We start from the raw sequence: 22,081 nt of genomic DNA on the forward strand, positions 1-22,081 counted from the left end.
TTTTCCTTTGGCCATTCCTTTCCATGGACTCACACTCCTGTCCTGCCAGCCCATGCCATGACTTGCTTTTGCTGCCAGGGTGCTTAACAAGATCCCCAAAGACCCTGGAGGCTACTTCCTTTTTTAGGAAAGAAGGGAGCTTTGGCAGAACAGAATTGTGGCACAGGAGCGGACACTGATATTGCAGTATGTGCTTGTTTTAAATGATGCCACTCAGTTCATCATTTCTTCCTTCAAGCAACCATTCAGCAAAAGCTTGTAGGCAGCTGACTACTTTGTCATGTCTTGTGTTGGATAGTGGGGCTATTGAGATTAAAAAACAACAAAGCAAAACTAGAGAACCTCTTCTGCGAAACGAGATCGGCACAGTCTATGTACTTAGGGAACGGACAATTTAACGGAGGAGATAGATGCCAAAACAAAAACAGGAAAATACAATTTAAAAGTTTAAATAAGGGCTCAGCACCATGGCTCATGCCTGTAATCCCAGCACTTTAGGAGGCTGAGGCGGGAGGATCTCTTGAGGCAAGGAGTTGAGACCAGCTTAGGCAACATAGTGAGACCTCGTCTCTACAAAAAAAAAAAAAAAAAAATAGCCCATGTGGTGGCACATGCCTGTAGTCCCAGCAACTATGGAGGCTGAGGTGGGAGGATCACTTGAGGCCAGGAATTCGAGGCTGCAGTGATCCAAGCTTTCACCACTGCACTCCAGCCCGAGTGACAGAGTGAGACCCTGTCTCAACAACCAAATCATTTTAATAAGAAAAATATGAAAAAGAAACAAAGACATGCTATTAGGGAGAATAATGGGGAGACGTTTTAGTTGGAAGAGAGAGGGAATAGTCCGGGAAAGCTCTCTGAAGAGACCTAAATTAGGGTAGACACCAGCCAGGCAACAAGTGATGAGACTCATGTCTCAGGCAGAAGGAACAGCATATGTGAAGGGCCAGACACTGGAAATTCACCATCTGAGGAAGTAAAGGAAGGTCACTGTGGTTGCAGGCATGTGATGAAGAGGGAGAAGTGGTGTGAGAAGCATAAGAGAGGGGCAGGAACCAATACTGGAAAATAAAGTCCCATAATCGACCTCTGTGGATGAGAAGAATCACGTTATAAGATGGTCTTTGAAGAGACAGTGTGGTATTGTTGAAAAAAGGAATCTGGGATAAGGATAAGCAAAGTCACCATCATGGTCCTGTCCTCAGCTTGCTGTGTGACCTTGTGCAAACTGTTTCCTTTTTTTGAGCCTTTCCCCATTTTGTGAAATGAGGGAGTTAAACTTCATCATCTCTAAGGACCATTCTAGTTCTAACCTTTAATCACTCTTTTTTTTTTTCTTGCATTGCAAAAAGATTTACTCCAGGATTTTTGCTCCTTTCAATAGTGTATTTACTTAAGGATATTAAAAAGTTAGCTAATACATTGTGGGTATTAAAGAGAATGGCAGAAAAGTGGAAAGTTCCTTTGTTTGAAGGCACTGCCAATTTAATTGAAAGTGAAGCATCATTGAGAATACAGTATAAATATATGGAAAACTGATAAACTGCCATTGAGCACATATTGTGTGCATGGGTTAATTTATGAAATTCTACATTGATCTTGAAGGGTGGCTCCCTGTCTTCCCGTTTTATGGATGAGAAACAGAGGCCATGAGAGGGGAAATAACTTGCCTAAGGTCATGCAAGTTGGTGATCATGGGTGGAATCAAGATTTAAATTCAGACTGAAACCTGTGCTTCACTTTGACACATGCTGACTCTTTTGGGCCCCAGCTGGTGCTGGCTGCCAAACAAGAATCTTCCTGTTTATTCCCTGTAGGCTGCGGCTGTCCCCAACAGTGGAGCCCTCCAGTACTGTGGTCTCCTTGGAGTGGGTGGATGTTCAGCCGGCTATTGGGACCAAGGTTTCTGACTACATTCTGCAGCATAAGAAAGTGGATGAATACACAGACACTGACCTGTACACAGGTAGGTACATGAGTTCCTGTTTTCTTGGGATGGTATGACAGAAGAGGGAAACTGGGATTTTCTACTTTCTTTGGAGACTTGGTCTCATCTGTCTTGGGAAGGCATTGGAAGATTTCATTGTTTAGTGATTTTTCGCTGTCCATCCTTGTGTGCTGTTTTGTATGAATTTGAGCAAGGAAAGATAGCAAGTTGCAGTTAGAAAGAGTTTCTGATTCTCTGAGTTGGACCTTCAAAATATTATGTCAAAGAACTAGTTGATTCTGAAGGCAATTTGACCTTTTTCTCTCTGGGAAGGCCTGCAGGACTCTTGCTTGAAGGGCTTGATCTGTAAATATATTATCTCTGGAACTGAGGTAAGGAAATTCACACAGTTGGGTTTCTAGTGAGATACACTTGGAGTCTTCATTAACTAGTGCTGGGAAAGAGATAATTGGAAGTGATTCCAGCATGCAGGAGCATTTGAGAATGTTGGCTTTTAAGAGGAATACCTTTGATTATCACTCAGAACACTATTTCTGAGTTCTAAATCTTTGACACTGCCAAGAAGCAAAGTGTTCACCTGTGATCTGTACTGGGGCTTACATCTTCTGTTCTCTGTTGAGACTTCCATTCAGCAATTATTATTTTCCAGCCAGAAAACATCAATTAGACATCTATTTTTTGTGCCAGGCACTGAGCTAAGTGCTTTGTTCAGCATCTTAATCCTCGCAGTTTTAGGAGGGTTAGTGATTATTGTGCCCATTTCACAGATTAGAACATTGAGACTGATTCAAGGTTATTCAGCTTGTGATATCTCCTCAAATTTATAATTTTAATCCTGAACCAAGACTTGGCTATTTAAAGAATTAAAGAAGTATAATTATTTGCCCAATTAAATTATAAACTCCAAGAGGTAAGATGGCATTTCTGTGTTAGTCATAGTTGAATTTCCAACACCTATCGCAAAGTCTGACATTCAAATATGAGTTGACTGAATGAATAATAAATGAATAAAAGGATCTTTATTGTTCCCTTTTCTGTTTCTGTCTTCCTGTTTTCTACCTGTCTGTCTCCTACACCTCTCCCATTCCTCTCTGGGCTATTTTTGCTTTGATTCCTCTGAAATTCAGAAGAAAGTGATAAAATGAGGCTGTGAATGTGAGAGAAGTCGGAAAAAGAAAGGCCCAGGTTATGGACAACATGAGAAGTCAAGTTGGCTGTTAATAGGTCTCCTGGGATTTTGATGTGGCTTTTTCCACATTATTGACTGAAAGAGACAGAACAGACTGGCGTGGACATCACTTTCACAGAGGGACGGGTCATGGAACAGTAATTGGGCAGCTGATTTTGTCTCATCTTTCAAACTTGGTGAATTCGGACTTTTGACTCTGTATGGAGTGCACGCATATGTGTTTGTTCAAGACTGTGTATCTGAGTATGCACAGGCAAACTGAAGTGTCTGTGTGTTTGTATTATCTGCATATACATTATTTTTATGTGGGTGAGATTTACCACTGTCCGTAAATGGGTGGGTGTGTATTTTGTGTGTATGCGTGTGCGTGTGTGTGCGCGTGTGTGTCTTTGTCCTTCTGGAGTGCTGTTTTATAATAGCAGAGGTTTGTAAACCACAGATAACCAAGGGAAATGAAAGTCCTCCAACAGTGGGTTTACACTTTAACAATAATGCTTCACATCTCTATCACATCTCCATAGCATGCTGTTCTTCTCACAAATAAAAACAAACAAACAAAAAACAATGTAACTTAAGAATGATCATGATCTTTGTTCTACAGATAAAGTAAGTAAATCCCAAAGACATATGTGACTTTCCTAAAGTCCCATAAACACGTATGGCAGAGTCAGGCTTTGTAACCAGGTCTGTCTTATGCCCAGCACAGTGCTTGTTCTTATAGACCATGCAGAGTCTACATCAAAACTCAAGTGTTGCTTCTTCCACAAGGGTGCTTGACCTTTCAGCAGAAAGTCTTCTCCCTTTCAATGTAGTGCACTCACTCATTCTCTCTACCGTTTATTTGGCATACTCCATTCTTTGCCTTGAAGTACCTCTTCCATATCAGCAGAAAAATTCCAGTGTTGGAAGGATCTTAGGAGATCATCTAGTCTTGCTTTCTCTTTAACACTTCAACATGCACTGATTACATGCCTCCAGTGTTAGAAAGCTCAGTTCTTCCTAAAGTTTTCTGTATGTATGATCATGTCATCTGCATACAGAGACGATTATATTTCTTTCTTTCCAATTTTGATGGCATTTATTTATTTATTACTTGTCTAATTGTTCTAGCTGGGAATCTTAGTACTATATTGAACAGAAGTGGTAAGAGCAGACATCTTTGACTGTTTTTCTAATTTTAGGCATTTAGTCTTTCACCGTTAAGTATGATGCTAGTTGTATGTTGTTGTTTTTTAATGTAATGTTTGATTACATCAAAGAAGGTATCTTCTATTTCTAGTCTGCTGCAAAAACTTTGTTTCCATTGGAAATGGATGTTGAATTTTCTGTGTCTATTAAAATGATGGTATAGTTTATCTCTCTAAATTTGTTAATACGGTAAGTCACATTGATAGATTTTCATATTATAAAACAACCTACCATGTGAGATTTATCCCAGGAATGTAGGTTGTTTTATCTGGTTTTTTGTTTGTTTGTTTGTTTGTTTTAATTAGGTTCATTCTGGTCTCACAAAATGAATTATAAAATATTTTCTTCTTTTCAGTTTTCTGAAATGTATCTGTCAACTCAGATAATCAGCTTGGTTAAAATTGATAGTATTTTTTTCTTAATCATTTTGTAGAATTCACCAGTGAAGGCATCTGGGCTTAGACCTTTTCTTGCAAGAAGGTTTTTAACTACTAATTTAGGTATTTGATAGATATAGATTTATTTAGATCATCTGTTTCTTCTTGAGTGATGTTTGGCAGCTTGTGTGTTTTAAGGAACTTGTGTTCATTCCATGTAAATTATCAAATTTATTGGTAAAAGTTTTTTATGACATTCTGTTATTCTTCTTTTGAAATCTGTTGAGATTATAGCGATATTAGTCTCGTCTTGATATTGGTAATGTGTGTCTTCTCTCTTTTTTTTCTAGATCAGTTTGGCTAGATAGTTATGACATTTATTTATATTTTCAAAGAATCAACTTTTGGTTTTATCTGTTTTTGCTATTTCCTATTTCATTGATTTATCCTCTAATCTTTATTATTTTATTTGTTTAGCTTACTTTGAGTTTGGTTTTCTCCGTGTTTTAATTTTTAAAATGGTAGCTGGGGCTCTTGATTTGAGGTCTTTCTTGTAATGTAGGCATTCCCTCTAACTACTGCTTTAGTAGTATCTCAAAGGTTGTGTTATGTTGTGTTTTCATTTTCATTCAGTTCAAAGTATTTTCAATTTCACTTTTGTTTTCTTCTTTGACTCGAGTTACTTAGAGGCATGCCACTTAGTTTTCAAATATTTGGAGTTTTTCAGAAATTTTTGTTACTGCTTTTTAATTTGATTCGGCTATAGTCAGAAAATATGTTTTTGTGACTTGAAACATTTTAAATTTATTGAGACTAGTTTTTGGTCTAGATGGTCTATTGATGTATTCAGTGTGTCCACTTTAAAATAATGTGCATCCACTTATTTATGGGTAGAGTGTTCTATAAATGCCTGTTAGATAAAATTGGTTAATTATGTTATTCAAGTCTTCTAGAGCCTTTCTGATTTTCTGTCTTCTACTTGTGTCAATAATTGAGGGAGGGCTATAGAAACCTCTGATTATAATTATGGACTTATTTCTTCTGCAGCCTTATCAGTTTTTACTTTATATATTTTGAAGGTATTGTTATTTAAGTTCATAAACATTTAGAATTTTCATATTCTCTTGATGAATGGATCCCTTTGCATTGTGAAATGGTCTTCCATATTTCTGTTACAGTATTTGTTCTGAAATCTACTTTGTCTAAGTACTCCAGCTTTCTTTTGATTAGTATTAAAGTCTATCATTTCCTATTACTTTATTATTTATTTATTTATTTATTTATTGAGACAGAATTTCGCTTTTGTCACCCAGGCTGGAGTGCAATGGCACAATCTCAGTGAATGCAACCTCTGCCTTCTGAGTTCAAGCAATTGTCCTGCCTCAGCCTCCGGAGTAACTGAGAGTACAGGTGCCCGCCACCACACCCAGCTAATTTTTGTATTGTTAGTAGAGATGGGGTTTCGCCATGTTGGCCAGCTGATCTCAAACTCCGGACCTCTGGTGATCTGCCCATCTCACCCTCACAAAGTGCTGGGATTACAGGTGTGAGCCACTGTCCCCAGCCATTACTTTACTTTTATACTATCATTGCTTTATATTAATAGTGTGTTTCTGGAAGACAGTATATAGTTGAGTCTTATTTTTTAATCCAAGCTGGCATTATTAACCTTGGGGTGCTTAGACCATAAAGTTGGGATGTTTAGACCATTTATATTTAATGTGATATTTGTTTGTTTGTTTGTTTACTTATTTATTTTAGAGCCCATGACCTGCTTAATAATGTGATATTTGTATGCTTAGGTTTATCATTTTTCTTTTTTCTTTTTTAATATTATCCCATCTTTTATTTCTCTTCTTTTTCTATCTTCTTTTGGATAGTTTTTATGATTCCATTATATCTCCTTTGTTGACTTTATTAGCAATAACTCTTTTTTTTTTTTTTTTTTTTTTTGAGACAGAGGAGTCTGGCTCTGTGGCCCAGGCTGGAGTGCAGTGGCACGATCTCAGCTCACTGCAAGCTCCACCTCCCGGGTTCACACCATTCTCCTGCCTCAGCCTCCTGTGTAGCTGGGACTACAGGTGCCCGCCACCGCGCCCAGCTAATTTTTTTTATTTTTTAGTAGAGACGGGGTTTCACCGTGTTAACTAGGATGGTCTCGATATCCTGACCTCGTGATCCGCCCACCTCGGCCTCCCAAAGTGCTGGGATTACAGGCACGAGCCACCACGCCCGGCCAGCAATAACTCTTTTAAAAAAAATTTTAGCATTTGCTTTAGGGTTTACAGCATGAATACCTAGCATATCATAGTTACCTTCAAGTGATATAATACTATTTCAAGTATAGCACAGGAAGGAATCTTATAATAGTATCCTGTTCTTCCTCTCTTCCAAGCCTTATGCAATTTTTGTCATATGTGTTATTCACATATATGTTAAAAATTCCACAATTTATTATTTTTTCTTAATCATTTTGTAGAATTCACCAGTGAAGGCATCTGGGCTTAGACCTTTTCTTGCAAGAAGGTTTTTAACTACTAATTTAGGTATTTGATAGATATAGATTTATTTAGATCATCTGTTTCTTCTTGAGTGATGTTTGGCAGCTTGTGTGTTTTAAGGAACTTGTGTTCATTCCATGTAAATTATCAAATTTATTGGTAAAAGTTTTTTATGACATTCTGTTATTCTTCTTTTGAAATCTGTTGAGATTATAGCGATATTAGTCTCGTCTTGATATTGGTAATGTGTGTCTCCTCTCTTTTTTTTCTAGATCAGTTTGGCTAGATAGTTATGACATTTATTTATATTTTCAAAGAATCAACTTTTGGTTTTATCTGTTTTTGCTATTTCCTATTTCATTGATTTATCCTCTAATCTTTATTATTTTATTTGTTTAGCTTACTTTGAGTTTGGTTTTCTCCGTGTTTTAATTTTTAAAATGGTAGCTGGGGCTCTTGATTTGAGGTCTTTCTTGTAATGTAGGCATTCCCTCTAACTACTGCTTTAGTAGTATCTCAAAGGTTGTGTTATGTTGTGTTTTCATTTTCATTCAGTTCAAAGTATTTTCAATTTCACTTTTGTTTTCTTCTTTGACTCGAGTTACTTAGAGGCATGCCACTTAGTTTTCAAATATTTGGAGTTTTTCAGAAATTTTTGTTACTGCTTTTTAATTTGATTCGGCTATAGTCAGAAAATATGTTTTTGTGACTTGAAACATTTTAAATTTATTGAGACTAGTTTTTGGTCTAGATGGTCTATTGATGTATTCAGTGTGTCCACTTTAAAATAATGTGCATCCACTTATTTATGGGTAGAGTGTTCTATAAATGCCTGTTAGATAAAATTGGTTAATTATGTTATTCAAGTCTTCTAGAGCCTTTCTGATTTTCTGTCTTCTACTTGTGTCAATAATTGAGGGAGGGCTATAGAAACCTCTGATTATAATTATGGACTTATTTCTTCTGCAGCCTTATCAGTTTTTACTTTATATATTTTGAAGGTATTGTTATTTAAGTTCATAAACATTTAGAATTTTCATATTCTCTTGATGAATGGATCCCTTTGCATTGTGAAATGGTCTTCCATATTTCTGTTACAGTATTTGTTCTGAAATCTACTTTGTCTAAGTACTCCAGCTTTCTTTTGATTAGTATTAAAGTCTATCATTTCCTATTACTTTATTATTTATTTATTTATTTATTTATTGAGACAGAATTTCGCTTTTGTCACCCAGGCTGGAGTGCAATGGCACAATCTCAGTGAATGCAACCTCTGCCTTCTGAGTTCAAGCAATTGTCCTGCCTCAGCCTCCGGAGTAACTGAGAGTACAGGTGCCCGCCACCACACCCAGCTAATTTTTGTATTGTTAGTAGAGATGGGGTTTCGCCATGTTGGCCAGCTGATCTCAAACTCCGGACCTCTGGTGATCTGCCCATCTCACCCTCACAAAGTGCTGGGATTACAGGTGTGAGCCACTGTCCCCAGCCATTACTTTACTTTTATACTATCATTGCTTTATATTAATAGTGTGTTCTGGAAGACAGTATATAGTTGAGTCTTATTTTTTAATCCAAGCTGGCATTATTAACTTGGGGTGCTTAGACCATAAAGTTGGGATGTTTAGACCATTTATATTTAATGTGATATTTGTTTGTTTGTTTGTTTACTTATTTATTTTAGAGCCCATGACCTGCTTAATAATGTGATATTTGTATGCTTAGGTTTATCATTTTTCTTTTTTCTTTTTTAATATTATCCCATCTTTTATTTCTCTTCTTTTTCTATCTTCTTTTGGATAGTTTTTATGATTCCATTATATCTCCTTTGTTGACTTTATTAGCAATAACTCTTTTTTTTTTTTTTTTTTTTTTTTTGAGACAGAGGAGTCTGGCTCTGTGGCCCAGGCTGGAGTGCAGTGGCACGATCTCAGCTCACTGCAAGCTCCACCTCCCGGGTTCACACCATTCTCCTGCCTCAGCCTCCTGTGTAGCTGGGACTACAGGTGCCCGCCACCGCGCCCAGCTAATTTTTTTTATTTTTTAGTAGAGACGGGGTTTCACCGTGTTAACTAGGATGGTCTCGATATCCTGACCTCGTGATCCGCCCACCTCGGCCTCCCAAAGTGCTGGATTACAGGCACGAGCCACCACGCCCGGCCAGCAATAACTCTTTTAAAAAAAATTTTAGCATTTGCTTTAGGGTTTACAGCATGAATACCTAGCATATCATAGTTACCTTCAAGTGATATAATACTATTTCAAGTATAGCACAGGAAGGAATCTTATAATAGTATCCTGTTCTTCCTCTCTTCCAAGCCTTATGCAATTTTTGTCATATGTGTTATTCACATATATGTTAAAAATTCCACAATTTATTATTTTTTCTTAATTTTTTTTTAGGTATTTAAGTAATAACATAAGTGATTTTATATATTTACCCTTGTAGATACTAACTTTGGTACTCTTCACTTCTTTGAGGATCATTCATGTTTTCATCTAGTGTCATTTTCTTTCAGCCTAAAGGATGTCTTTCACTATGTCTTATATTTTGTCAGTTAGTGATGCATGCTTTCTGATTTTTTTTTGTAAGATATTATTGCTGGACATGAAATTTTAAGTTGACAGATTTTTATCCTAGTAATTAAAGATGTTACACTTCGGTCTTGTTTGCATTGTTTCAAATTATAAATCTGCCATCATTCCTATCTTTGTTCATATATATATATACACACACACCCATATATATAATTCATATATATATACACCCATATATATAATTCATATATATACATATTTAGAGAGAGAGAGAGATCCTTTTTTCTGACCGATTCTAAGCTTTTCTCTTTATTAGCCATTTATTTCTTGTGTTTGGAGTTTGTTGGGCTTCTTGGATCTATGGGTTTATGGTTTCATTAAATTTGGAAAATTTTTGACCATTATTTTGTCAATTTAAAAAATCTCCCTCCATTTTTCTTTTCCTCCAACAACATGTATATTCAATCACTTTAAGTTGTTACTCATCTCAGTGATGCTTTTTTCATTTTCAAAACTTATTTGTTATCTCTGTATTCCATTTTAGATAGTTTCTAGTACATGTCTTCAGTGCTTTCTGTGAAGTGTAATTTATTGTTCATCCCATCCAGCATTATTTTTCATCTTGGACATTGTAATTTTCACCTTTGGAAGTCCAATTTGAGTCTCGTTAATATTTTCTGTTTCTTAAATTTGTTTACAAATGGGATATAGTTACAATAACTTTTAATGTTCTTGTTCGCTAATCCTGACAACTGGATCAGTTCTGGGTCAGTTTAAATTGATTGACTTTTTTTTCTCCTCATTATGGGATGCATTTTCCTGCCTCTTTGCATGCCAGGTAATTTTGTATTGGATGCCAGATATTGCGATTCTTGCCTTGTTTGATGCTGGATATTTTGTATTCCTAAAAACATTTTTGAACTCTTTTGTATAGAGAAACAATTTGATTCCTTTAGATCGTGCTAAATCTAAAGATTCCTTTAGATCTTTAAAATTTGTTAGATGGAACTGAAGCAGTGTTTAGTCTAGGGCTAATTATTGTCTACTACTAAGGGAGAACTCTTCTGTGTGCTCTACAAAGTTGCCCATAAATTTTGAGGTTTTACAGTATGGCTGGTAGAGACAGGCACTATTACTGGCCCTTGTATGAGCCTCAGGCATTGTTCTCACTAATCCCCTTGTTTTGGGAGATTTCTCACATACATGCATCAATCAGTACTCTAATGAATATTGACAGGAACTCCTCCACAGATCGCTTCAAGTTTTCCTCTATGCAGCTCTCTCCTCTCCATTACTCTGTCTTATGAACTGTAATCACTTTGGTTTCCCTGGTCTCAGAACTCTGGCTGGGCAATTCAGGGAATCTGTCAGGCATTTCCTCTCCCTGAACAGTGGCTTGAAAACTCTCTAAGGGCAAGGAGAAATTTTAGGGCTCACATAATTTGTTTTCCATCTTTCAGGATCTCTGTACTTTGTTGCCTAATCTCCAGTTGTTGACAAGCTTGTTTTATGTTTTTCTTTTTGTTTGTTTGTTTGTTTGAGACGGAGTCTCACTCTGTTGCCCAGGCTGGCGTGCAGTGGTGCTGTCTCGGCTCACTGCAACCTCCACCTCCCAGGTTCAAGCAATTCTCCTGCCTTAGCCTCCTGAATAGCTGGTACTACAGGCACGTGCCAACATGCCTGTCTAATTTTTTGTATTTTAAAAAGAGATAGGGTTTCACCATGTTAGCCAAGATGGTCTCAATCTCCTGACCTCATGACCTGCCTGCTTCGGTGTTTGTGTGTGTGTGTGTGTGTTAATTTCTTAATGTTGTGGGCGATAGGGCAAATAAATCCAGTCCTTGTTATTCTGTTTAATCCAGAAATAGAAATCCAAGATTCTTCTTTATTTTCCAGCAAGCAGTGCTCTAATCCAAGAGTTACTTTTTAAAATTGAGGTAAAATTTGCTTATTTTTGGTTATCTGGCCTAGGGTCACTTTACAGAGATCTAGGCCCTTCTTCCTGTAGCCATTCAGAAGGTTGGAGACAATGATATACATGCTTCTGTCTTTACAGGGTGTTTTTTAACCTTTCCTTGTAGGACTTGACTTTCATTCTCCACATTGTTCAATTCCTGAATTTGTGGGTGGGCAGTTGTTTTTAAAGATACAGGCCGGGCGCGGTGGCTCACGCCTGTAATCCCAGCACTTTGGGAGGCTGAGACGGGCGGATCACGAGGTCAGGAGATCGAGACCATGCTGGCTAACATGGTGAAACCCCATCTCTACTAAACATACAAAAAAATTAGCCAGGTGCGGTGGCAGGTGCTTGTAGTCCCAGCTACACGGGAGGCTGAGGCAGGAGAATGGCATGAACCCGGGAGGCAGAGCTTGCAGTGAGTGGAGATTGTGCCACTGCACTCCAGCCTAGGCGACAGAGAGAGACTCCGTCTCACAAAAAAAAAAAGTAAATAAAGATACAAGATGATGAATCTTGTATCCTTCTATGTTGGAGTCTCCCCACAGTGCCTGTCATACATGGATGTTCAGTTCACTGAACTGAATTGCATATGGATAGACATATTCATGTCTTAACTTTTTGACTCTGCATTAATTCCTTAAGCACTGTGTAGTTTTATGGTGTCTTCTGTAGTCCTACAGCCTAGTTAAGTACATGGTAAGCCCTCTAAAAATGTGTCATGACCAACTGATGCTGTAGTTGATTGGGAGGGTACATCTGAAACATTCACCTCATCTGTTTGCCTCCGTGTCACCTTTACCATGTCTAAACCCTCTGGAAAGTGAACTTGGCTTAAATTGAAATTTCTCAGTTCACTCAGTTGAGTTTTGTCTTTGAGAATATAAGCCTAATCAAAGAATATAGACTTGGGAAAACCTGGCTTCTGGTTTTATTTTTCACCACTTCTCAGTGAGAGAGATCTAGGGCTAGTCAACATCTTTTCTAGAGTTCAGTTTCCTTTTCTGTGGAATGGGAAAAACACCACCTTTTCACAAGCTATTTTTAAGGGTTAATTCCAGCACAGGTCTTGAGACACAGTAGGTACTAATACTTTCTTGTTGTTTCCTATTTCCATGAATTAAAAAAAAATAAAGGGAGAAATAAATGTTAGGAAGAAAACAACATAAGATTTAAGACTTGTTTTGAATAGAGAGTTAGGATTACTCACACATTTGGTCAGGTGAGGCCAGAGTAGGGAAATGTGGGCTTTATCCTTTGATCTCTCTGAATTTTTGCTGGCAGCCAAGTCTGGTGCTGGAATTATTTATTTATTCACAAGCTCATGCGTGCATATGCACAGACATAGGTGCCTACACAGATCTATCTCTCTCTCTTTTTCCCATGTGCACACATGAACACAAACACACACACTTTATGGCTGCCATCTGTTTCACACCCTTCTGAACTAACTTTTGAAATGCTCACTCTCCCTCCCTGTGTCCTACCCCTGCCCCCACCTCTAGGTTTGGCGCCCTCTTTGTCTCCTTCAGAGAAGCCATCGCTCAGTCAGTTCTGGGACGCTGTTAGGAAAGCCAAGCATAAGTAGCCTCCTGTTCCAGTTGTTTTTGAGCAGAAATGGGGCTTGTTGTGGGGGGTGGCTGAATTCCCCGCACGCTAATCTGTCATCAATATTAAAAACAGACGTCTGGTTCTCCCTCATGGCCTCATCAGAACAATTGGCATGGGTTTCAGCCTCTTCGGCAGGGTAGATGTAGGGGGAGGTGGGAGTAAGAAGCTGGGCCGAGGCACAAGCAGATTTAATAAATCCAAACCTCCCATTTGACCTATGAAGAAAAAGGCTCAGAGGAGATGGACTTGTCCAGAGCTTACACACTTGGTGAGTTACTGGTACAGCCAGAGCTAGAACTAGGGCTCTGGTTTCTTTCCTATCTACCCCCACACCCTCATCCAGTACATTCAAAGATTTTTCACTAGTTCATATTACCTCCGGTGTGGTTTGCTCTTGTTGAGAATAGACCTAGAGGCAGATGGAAATCAGGGGATATAGGACATTTGTGTGGCTTGACAGAATGGAGTCTTTAGCCACTGACAGCAACTACTGAGCAACTAGTGAACTCTGATCTTGTAAAGGGGATTGTAGCCCATCAGGCTTACCACTTCTTTGTCTGCTTTTATATAAAATAGCTTTGTGAATCCCTAAATTTCCAAGCAGAAGAACCTCAAGCATTGAACCTGCCACTCTCAGTGTAAGGATCAGAAGAATGAGGACAAGAAGGGATCAGTCACACCTAGCATCATAATCTCCTGTTTCTCTGTCTGGTGATATTCTCACCACATACCTATGCATTTTCTTTGGTCATCTTCTGCTCTCCTGCTGGATTTTTTTTTTAACTTAAAAAAAATCAGAAACTTCTCTTTTTCTTCATGGAATTCTTAGCTTCAGCTTGTTTAGTTCAGGGCTGGAAGGCCAGCCGGCTCTGTTGGCACTCACAGAGGCAGCAGGCCCTATCCACTAGCCCCAGCACCTCCTCATACAAGGCAGCAACATCTGGAGCTGGTCAGTGCCCCTTTCTGCCCTGGCATCTGGGAGCCTAATGGGCCTCTCTCCGGCTAATCAGTACCACGCTTGCCTCCTGCCAACTCTCAACTCTTGTCTCTGTTTCTTTCTTCCTATATCCTTTCCTGACTATTTCCTTTCTTCTCTCCTTCCTTCTTTTATTCTTTTTCTACCATTATGTGTGTCAACTTCCCTTGGCGGCTGTCTCTCTCTTCTTTTTGCTCCATGTCACTCTCTGCCCATGTCTCAGCTGACCTTTGCTTGTCTTTGTCTCTCTAAGCTGGCTCTGATATGAGCTGCTCATTTAGACTTAATCTGGGTAAAGAAGAATGTCCAGAGGCCATCTGTACCCACTCTCAGCTCCACTGTTCTTTGTCTGTCCCTATTATCATTAAGGATAATCTACAACTGAAAAGACACTCCCCATCCCAACACACACACCATCCCATCTCAGACCTTAGACTGAAAACTTTATCAAGTAAAAGGGAGCAGTTATGGAGGTGAATTTGTATGAGGAATAACTCAAGGTGAAGAGCAGCAGGTCTCTTTTCTCCAGTAGCTGAGAGGATGGTGGCAGCAGTGGCTGTGATGGAGCACTTACATTGTAGGTATTTATGAAATCTTGTGGAATTTACTCTTACTTTCTCATGCAGTGTGGGCCATGGCTGAACTGTGCTGTTCATCTGAGAAACTAGAGGGGACCTCACTCGCCTGCTGTCCGCTTGCCCTGGGCCAGCCTGAGAGAGGTGATGTCATTGGAAACTAGGCTTTACTCCCTCAGCTAGAATTGGGGGGTGGGGGCGAGGGAAACATGTTTTAAAGGGTGAGGTACAAACCCACATGATTGCAAACATCTGAAACTGATATTAGGGGCTCAGAAAATATTTCTGTCACTCCAGCTGCTCTCTGGGTGAAAGGTTTCTAAAGTCAAAGACTTCCAAAGGGAAAAGATACTTGGAGAGTCTTAATCCTGTTGATTCTTCCATGCCACCCAGCCTGCCTTCTATATCACAGAATTCTTTACAGCTCACAAAGCACACTCATTCATTTCATAAATGTGTGTGGAGCTCTTAGTATGGTCTATGTCCTGGGCATGGAATGTTAACAGGACAGGCATAATTCCTGCCCTCATGGAGCTTATAGTCAACAAGGAGAGTGGTATAATTTAGCAAGAAATTGCTCGGATAGCATAGTGGGTGCTGAGATAACTCAGATGCTGTAGGGGCATGGCAGAGAGGTTTCTAATTCAGTCCACTGGGGATAATAAAGGCTACTCAGAGGAAGTGGGAAATTGTTTGAGAGTGTGGTTCCAGTAATTAATTATATGGATCAACCTCTCATACACAAGACTACAAACCCCTCACCTGGAGATCACTCCCAAGCTGATCTTTCTCCCTCCCTGTCGCCATCTGTTGCCATTCTTGTCCTTAGTAGCAGCTTCCCATTAGAGATGCCAAGAGAAGAAAAATCTGTATTTCTCTCTTCACTCAACAGAATCTCCTTTCAGGCCAGGCAAGAATTATGCTGTGTTGGTACCTACCTTTCATCCAGAGTTTGCCCAGACTAAATCTATCCTACCTTGTGTCTATGACATTGTTATTCCCCAAAAGGGGAAGTCTAGCTGAATCCAACCTTCATCGTCTTGCCTCAACTGAAACTGGGTCTTTAAGTATTTTAAGTTCCTGGTTTGGAGCTTTATCTTTGTCTGTGTTCTTGCCATCATGATAGGTAAGGTCAGGGTTTTTGTGGATTTTCTGTCCAACAATCCAGTCTCTCACTTCCTTGATGTGCTCATCTCCGGTGACCATTTCTCCATTCTGCCTCAGCCACCCACTCCTGGGCCACACTGTAGACTTTGTCCTCACATAATATCGTTCCATAAAAAATCATCAGTTCCAACATCCCACTCTTTGACTTCAATCACTGCTTGTATCAGTCTCTCAATCTCCCTTGCCTTTCAGTCTTTTAATTTCCCTGCTTGGTCAAACACCTGCACTGGATGCATGCAACTCTCCATCTTCTGTGATGGTACAGTCAGGCAGCTACAGAAAAACACAGTTTTGAATATTGTCATCAATGTATGATCAGTCATCAATGTTAACTGGTCTCTTCATGCTTCCATTCAATCTTACCTAGGTTTCTCCTGTCAACTTACATTCTTCTTCATCATTCTTTGAGATGGGAGTCTCGCTCTGTCACCCAGGCTGGAATGTACTGGTGTGATCTTGGCTTACTGTAACCTCTGCCTCCCTGGCTCAAGCAATCTTTCTGCCTCAGCCTTCTGAGTAGCTGGGACTACAGGTGCACATCACCATTCCCAGCTAATTTTTTGTATTTTTGGTAGAGACGGAGATTCATCATGTTGCCCAGTCTGGTCTTGAACTCCCGAGCTCAAGTCATCTGCCTGCCTTGGCCTCCCAAAGTGCTGGGATTATAAGTGTGAGCCACTACACCCAACCTTCATCATTCTTAAACCCGTAATACCCTATTCTCCCTTTATTCATTAAGAACAATAATGGTTGGCCGGGCGCGGTGGCTCAAGCCTGTAATCCCAGCACTTTGGGAGGCCGAGACGGGTGGATCACGAGGTCAGGAGATCGAGACCATCCTGGCTAACACAGCGAAACCCCGTCTCTACTAAAAAAAAAAAAAAAAAAACTAGCCTGGCGAGTTGGCGGGCGCCTGTAGTCCCAGCTACTCGGGAGGCTGAGGCAGGAGAATGGCGTGAACCTGGGAGGCGGAGCTTGCAGTGAGCTGAGATCCGGCCACTGCACTCCAGCCTGGGCAACAGAGCGAGACTCCGTCTCAAAAAAAAAAAAAAAAAAAAAAAAAAGAACAATAATGGAGTAGTGTAATTTTTCTCCAAGCAATTTAAAATTTTTCATGCATACTCTCCCTATTTCCTCCTAATATAATATAGGAGATGTCCTCCTTTCTTTTAAAGTTAGTCTTTTCGTTTCAGTATTTCTTATGCCTTCCTAAATTATTAGGAATCTACATGTAATCTCTCTGCTTATATCCTATATTTTATATCTCTCCTTCTTTAGTAGATTATTTACATCATTTATATGCTCATAAATTTTTCTTCTTAGAACAAAGACACAAACAAAACATTGCATCTTCTAAAATGATCTCTTTCCTTTTCTTTATAAACACACCTTTGAAAGTATAGCCTACAATGGTTCACTTCATCTTTTCATTCCTCAGCTTACTCCCTTCTGTCTTCTGCTACCACCAAGTTACTAAAACATTTTTCTCCACGAACATTTGTGAACTCTATGTCATTAAATTCAATGACTTTTTTGGGTCATAAACTTACTTCATATCTCTATGCATTCTATAGGATCTGAAACATTTGCTGTCCTTGGTTTCTTCAGTACTATACCTTCCTGGTTTGGCATCTAACTCTCTAACTCCAACTTAGCCTCTCTTACAGGGTCCCTTTATCTGTTCTTTATCTTGAAGCCTCTTATGGCTTGCTCCTGTATATTCTTTTCTCAATTTAATCTCTCTCTGGGTTACCACACCTAGTCCAATAGTAACAATCAATGTATTCATTGCTTTTACATTTAGGTCTCCACCTCATTTTTCTGAATCCCCTAATTATATCCAACTGACTATAAGCATCTGTAATTCGATATCTCACAAGCAATTCAAACTCCTCAACACATTCAAAACTGGATTTGCTATCATCTCCCTACAAGTTTGCTCCTTTCCAGTTGTTCATTTACTCTATATAGCTGGTGCCACTATAAACTAAGTTTCTTTTTTTTTTTTTTTTTTGAGACGGAGTCTCCCTCTGTCGCCCGGGCTGGAGTGCAGTGGCCGGATCTCAGCTCACTGCAAGCTCCGCCTCCCGGGTTTACGCCATTCTCCTGCCTCAGCCTCCCGAGTAGCTGGGACTACAGGCGCCCGCCACTTCGCCCGGCTAGTTTTTTGTATTTTTTAGTAGAGACGGGGTTTCACAGTGTTAGCCAGGATGGTCTCGATCTCCTGACCTCGTGATCCGCCCGTCTCGGCCTCCCAAAGTGCTGGGATTACAGGCTGGAGCCACCGCGCCCAGCCTAAACTAAGTTTCTTAAAGCAATTATCTTTAACTTTTCTCTTGTTCACCTTCATGTTCAATTTATAACCAAGATATTTTGCTTTGATCCCTATTATCTCTTAAATCAGCTCCTTTCTTTTTATTTCCATTGCCTAATCTAAGCCACTCAATATCTTCTGCAATCATTTTTTTAAATAGTCCTCACATTAGCCACTTTTCCCTCCCTTTCAGTTATCAACTCTAAAGCCAGAGTTACCTATTAAAATATACATTTGATCATATCTAGCATAGTATTTGGCATACCATGGACACTCAATAAATATTTGATGGATAGGTATCTTATTTATAACTATGATTCTTCTAATTTAAACCTTTTAAGAACTTTCATAACTCTTCCAACTTCTAAATGAAAACTTTTTGACACATCGTACAAGGTTTGAATAATTGCAGTTACCTACTTCTTCTCTCCACTATTGATGCTACCGATTTTCTTTCCCACTTGGGCCTGTACACTCAGGTGTCAGTTTAAATGTCACTTATCTGAATGCTTAGATTAGATTTGGCCCTCTGGTTGACTACATGAACTTTCAGCATTCTATACTATTCCTAGCTTGGTAGCACTTATTATAATTCTGAATATATTTTGGTTGGTGAAGGCAGGGATGTAGCATTTGCCTTTCACACTAAAATATTAGCTTCTCCGAAGTGTTGTTACATTTATCTTTTTTATCACCCTATCCCCAGTGCCTGGTACATTGCCAGGCACGTAGTAAGCACTCAATAAATACCTGAAGTGTGAACAGGAAGTAGTGAAATGAAGTGAATATTGAGGGGTGGGTTCAGGTAGAGGAAACAGCATGCACAGTGGCCTTAAGGAATAAAAGGGCAGTGGGGCTGGAGTGTAAATTCTGAGTATGGAATTTAAAAAGAGGGGACTATAGGAGGAGTGAAATTATAGAGAGTGGTTTAAGTCATGCTAAAGAGGAAAAGTTTTATCACCCTGGCTGCTCTATGAAGTATGGATTGAAGGATTTTTTTAATCCATTATCTTATTTTACCTACAAATTAGTCCTTCCAGTAGGAGGACAATATTATCTACATCTACAGATGAGGGAGTTGATGATAAGTCTTGTGAAGTTGATAGTTGAAGGTCAAACTTCTTATAAGTGTGGAGCCAAGAACTGAATTTATATCTTCTGACCATTTAATCTACATTTCTCTATTGCTCACTGCCAGTGTAATGACAGCCAGAGGCAAGAAGCCTGTGGATCAGAGGATCAAGAAGAAGGGCTGAGTAGTCTTCCTTCCTTCCTTCCTTCCTTCCTTCCTTTCCTCCTTCCTTCCCTTCCTTCCTTCCTTCCTTCCTTCCTTCCTTCCTTCCTTCCTTCCTTCCTTTCTTTTTCTTTCTTTCTTTCTTTCTTTCTTTCTTTCTTTCTTCTTTCTTTCTTTCTTCTTTCTTTCTTTCTCTCTCTCTCTCTCTCTCTCCCTCCTCCCTCCCTCTCCCCTCCCCTCCCCTCCCCTCCCCTTCCCTCCCTTCTCTACCCTTCCTTTTTTTTTTTTTTTTGAGACAGGGTCCTGCTCTGTTGCCCAGACTTGGAGTGCAGGGGCCCAGTCACACCATACTGCAGCCTCTACCTCCTGGGCTCAATCAATCCTTCCACCTCAGCCTCCCAAGTAGCTGGGACTAAAAGCATACATCACCAGTCTTGGCTAGTTTTTGTATTTTTTGTAGAGATGGGCTTTTGTGATGTTGCCCAGGCTGGTCCCAAACACCTAGACTCAAGTGATCCACCTACCTTGACCTCCCAAAGTGCTGAGATTACAGACATTAGTCACCATGCCTGATCAGAGTACTATTTTCTATAGAAGTTCATTGCTCTGAGAAATTATACTGTGTGGCATCAAGGTGTAGACTAGGAGATCCAGGCTATAGGACTAGGGTTTGGTTTCTGTTGTCCACTTGGAGGGATGGCTGACCTTGGTCTGAACACAGCCCTTAAAGACATAGCCTGAGGGTGAAGACAGAAAATAAGAAAAGGGGGTACAGCTGTAAAGTCCCTTCCTCCTCCATCTGACATGGGGAAGTGGAAGGGTGGTAAAATTCCCCTCTCAGGCATTATTGATGAGCTTTGAAAAATATAGGTTAATTACTTCTTCATTTTGATTCAAATCTGTCCTTGTTTGTCTCCCCACTAGGGGCACCTTGTGTATTTCCACTATGACTTCCTCACCAGGCTGTCCTGCCTCTTATCTTGTCCCTATATTCAGTCTTCCTCATGCTGCCAGTCATATCTGTCCATACCAGTGTTTCTCAAAACACATTTTCCATATGTGAATTGACTGCCTCAGGGAAAAAACTAAACACAGGTGCTTCTCAGAATTGTTGTGAGCAGCAGATGAAATGATATATGTTGTCTGTAAGATGCCTGGGGCACATAGATGATAGTCAATAATCATTCATCCCTTTTAATTTCTCCTTACCTTCCTTTTTGAAAATGTACACAATTAAAATACTCTTGCTTATCTGAAATATTGGCTTTAACTTAGAGATAGCAAACCAGTAGCTACATAATGTTTTTAAATATTTGAATAAGTGGCTGTCACTTGAAATCTGGATGCTTTTTATGTGAAAATTTAGATTCCTGGCTTCTGCTGAAAAATAGTGAGTTCTGGCAACTTTAGACTCACATTCTCATGTGACAGCAGTAGGCATGAGAGTTGACTAGCAGCTTTCCACTTTAGAGAATGCATGCAAACTCTAGTTTGTCTTAATCCCCTCTTTTAGATTTTCTGACATCCAACCCACTACATTAACTTATATTATCTGCTTTGCTCTGAAGATATTTGAAAGTGTCATCTTTAATTTAGACCAGAGACAGAGGATAGCTTCTCTTGAGAATGCCACCATGCCTTGGAATATTTTCCCCTGCCATTTGCCATTATTTAGACAGTGGGATTTGATCTGACTGTTCAATAACAGAAATGCCTCATAAAAGTAGCTCCATTTTTAAACGTTCATTGTATACCCCACAAGACTCCTAGCCTTGTGAAGGTATCTTTCCAGTTCATCTAAGATACCTAATTCAACAATACGAATTATCCATCTTCTCCTAGCATAGAGTCTGGTTTAAAGTAGAAGTCTAATGAGTAACCATTAAATGAGAGCACTGAATGAATAAAGTAGAGATGCCATATTAAGCTCATTTAATCCTCACAATAATTCTATGATGAAGTTACTCTTGTTATTGTCTCTTTACAGAAGCAAAAACTGAGACTCAGAAGTAGTCCACTCAGTCACAGGCATCTAGAATCCTAAAAATATGAGGTTGGTGCAAAAGTAATTGTGGCTTTTGCTATTACTTTACTTTCAATGGCAAAAACCACAGTTAATTTTGCACCAACCTCATATCCTATTTAGAAGATACTTACAGATCAGTTAAGCCAACCCCTTAGTTCCACCGATGAAGCAACTGAATCTGTTATGCCCAGACCGTTAGTTCCCCGAAAAAGACCACCAGAGTCCAGAGTCAAAGCCAAGCGGCAAGGATCTTTAATGCAAGTTCGAACTTGGTCCCTCCGTTCCACAACATACAGGAGGGCCCAGAACAATGCGTGCGCTTGCCTTTTATAGCCTAATGTAAACAGGACTTGTAAAGTTGCAGAGGAACGAGGGAATTCTCTAGGTTACAGCATTACAATTGGTTAACATTTTAAGTTTATACATTTAGCAATTTTTTTATTGGTTCCCGTGCTCTCACAAACGGCTGTGTTCTTATCGGGG

At 39.4% G+C, this 22,081-nt stretch overlaps 1 protein-coding gene across 3 annotated transcripts in view; it reads left to right on the forward strand.

Moving 5' to 3' along the window:
• ASTN2 (astrotactin 2) overlaps positions 1-22,081 on the forward strand; it is a 1,009,693-nt gene that overhangs the window by 819,701 nt on the left and 167,911 nt on the right. For all 3 annotated transcript variants that reach the window (XM_033237645.1, XM_033237646.1, XM_033237647.1), the window contains one exon: positions 1,818-1,966. In XM_033237645.1, coding sequence (XP_033093536.1) covers positions 1,818-1,966 — 149 coding nt within the window. The remainder of the gene's footprint in view (positions 1-1,817; positions 1,967-22,081) is intronic.

This window comes from Trachypithecus francoisi, unplaced genomic scaffold, assembly GCF_009764315.1.
Source record: "Trachypithecus francoisi isolate TF-2019V2 unplaced genomic scaffold, Tfra_2.0 Lachesis_group16, whole genome shotgun sequence".
Taxonomy (NCBI): Eukaryota; Metazoa; Chordata; class Mammalia; order Primates; family Cercopithecidae; genus Trachypithecus; species Trachypithecus francoisi.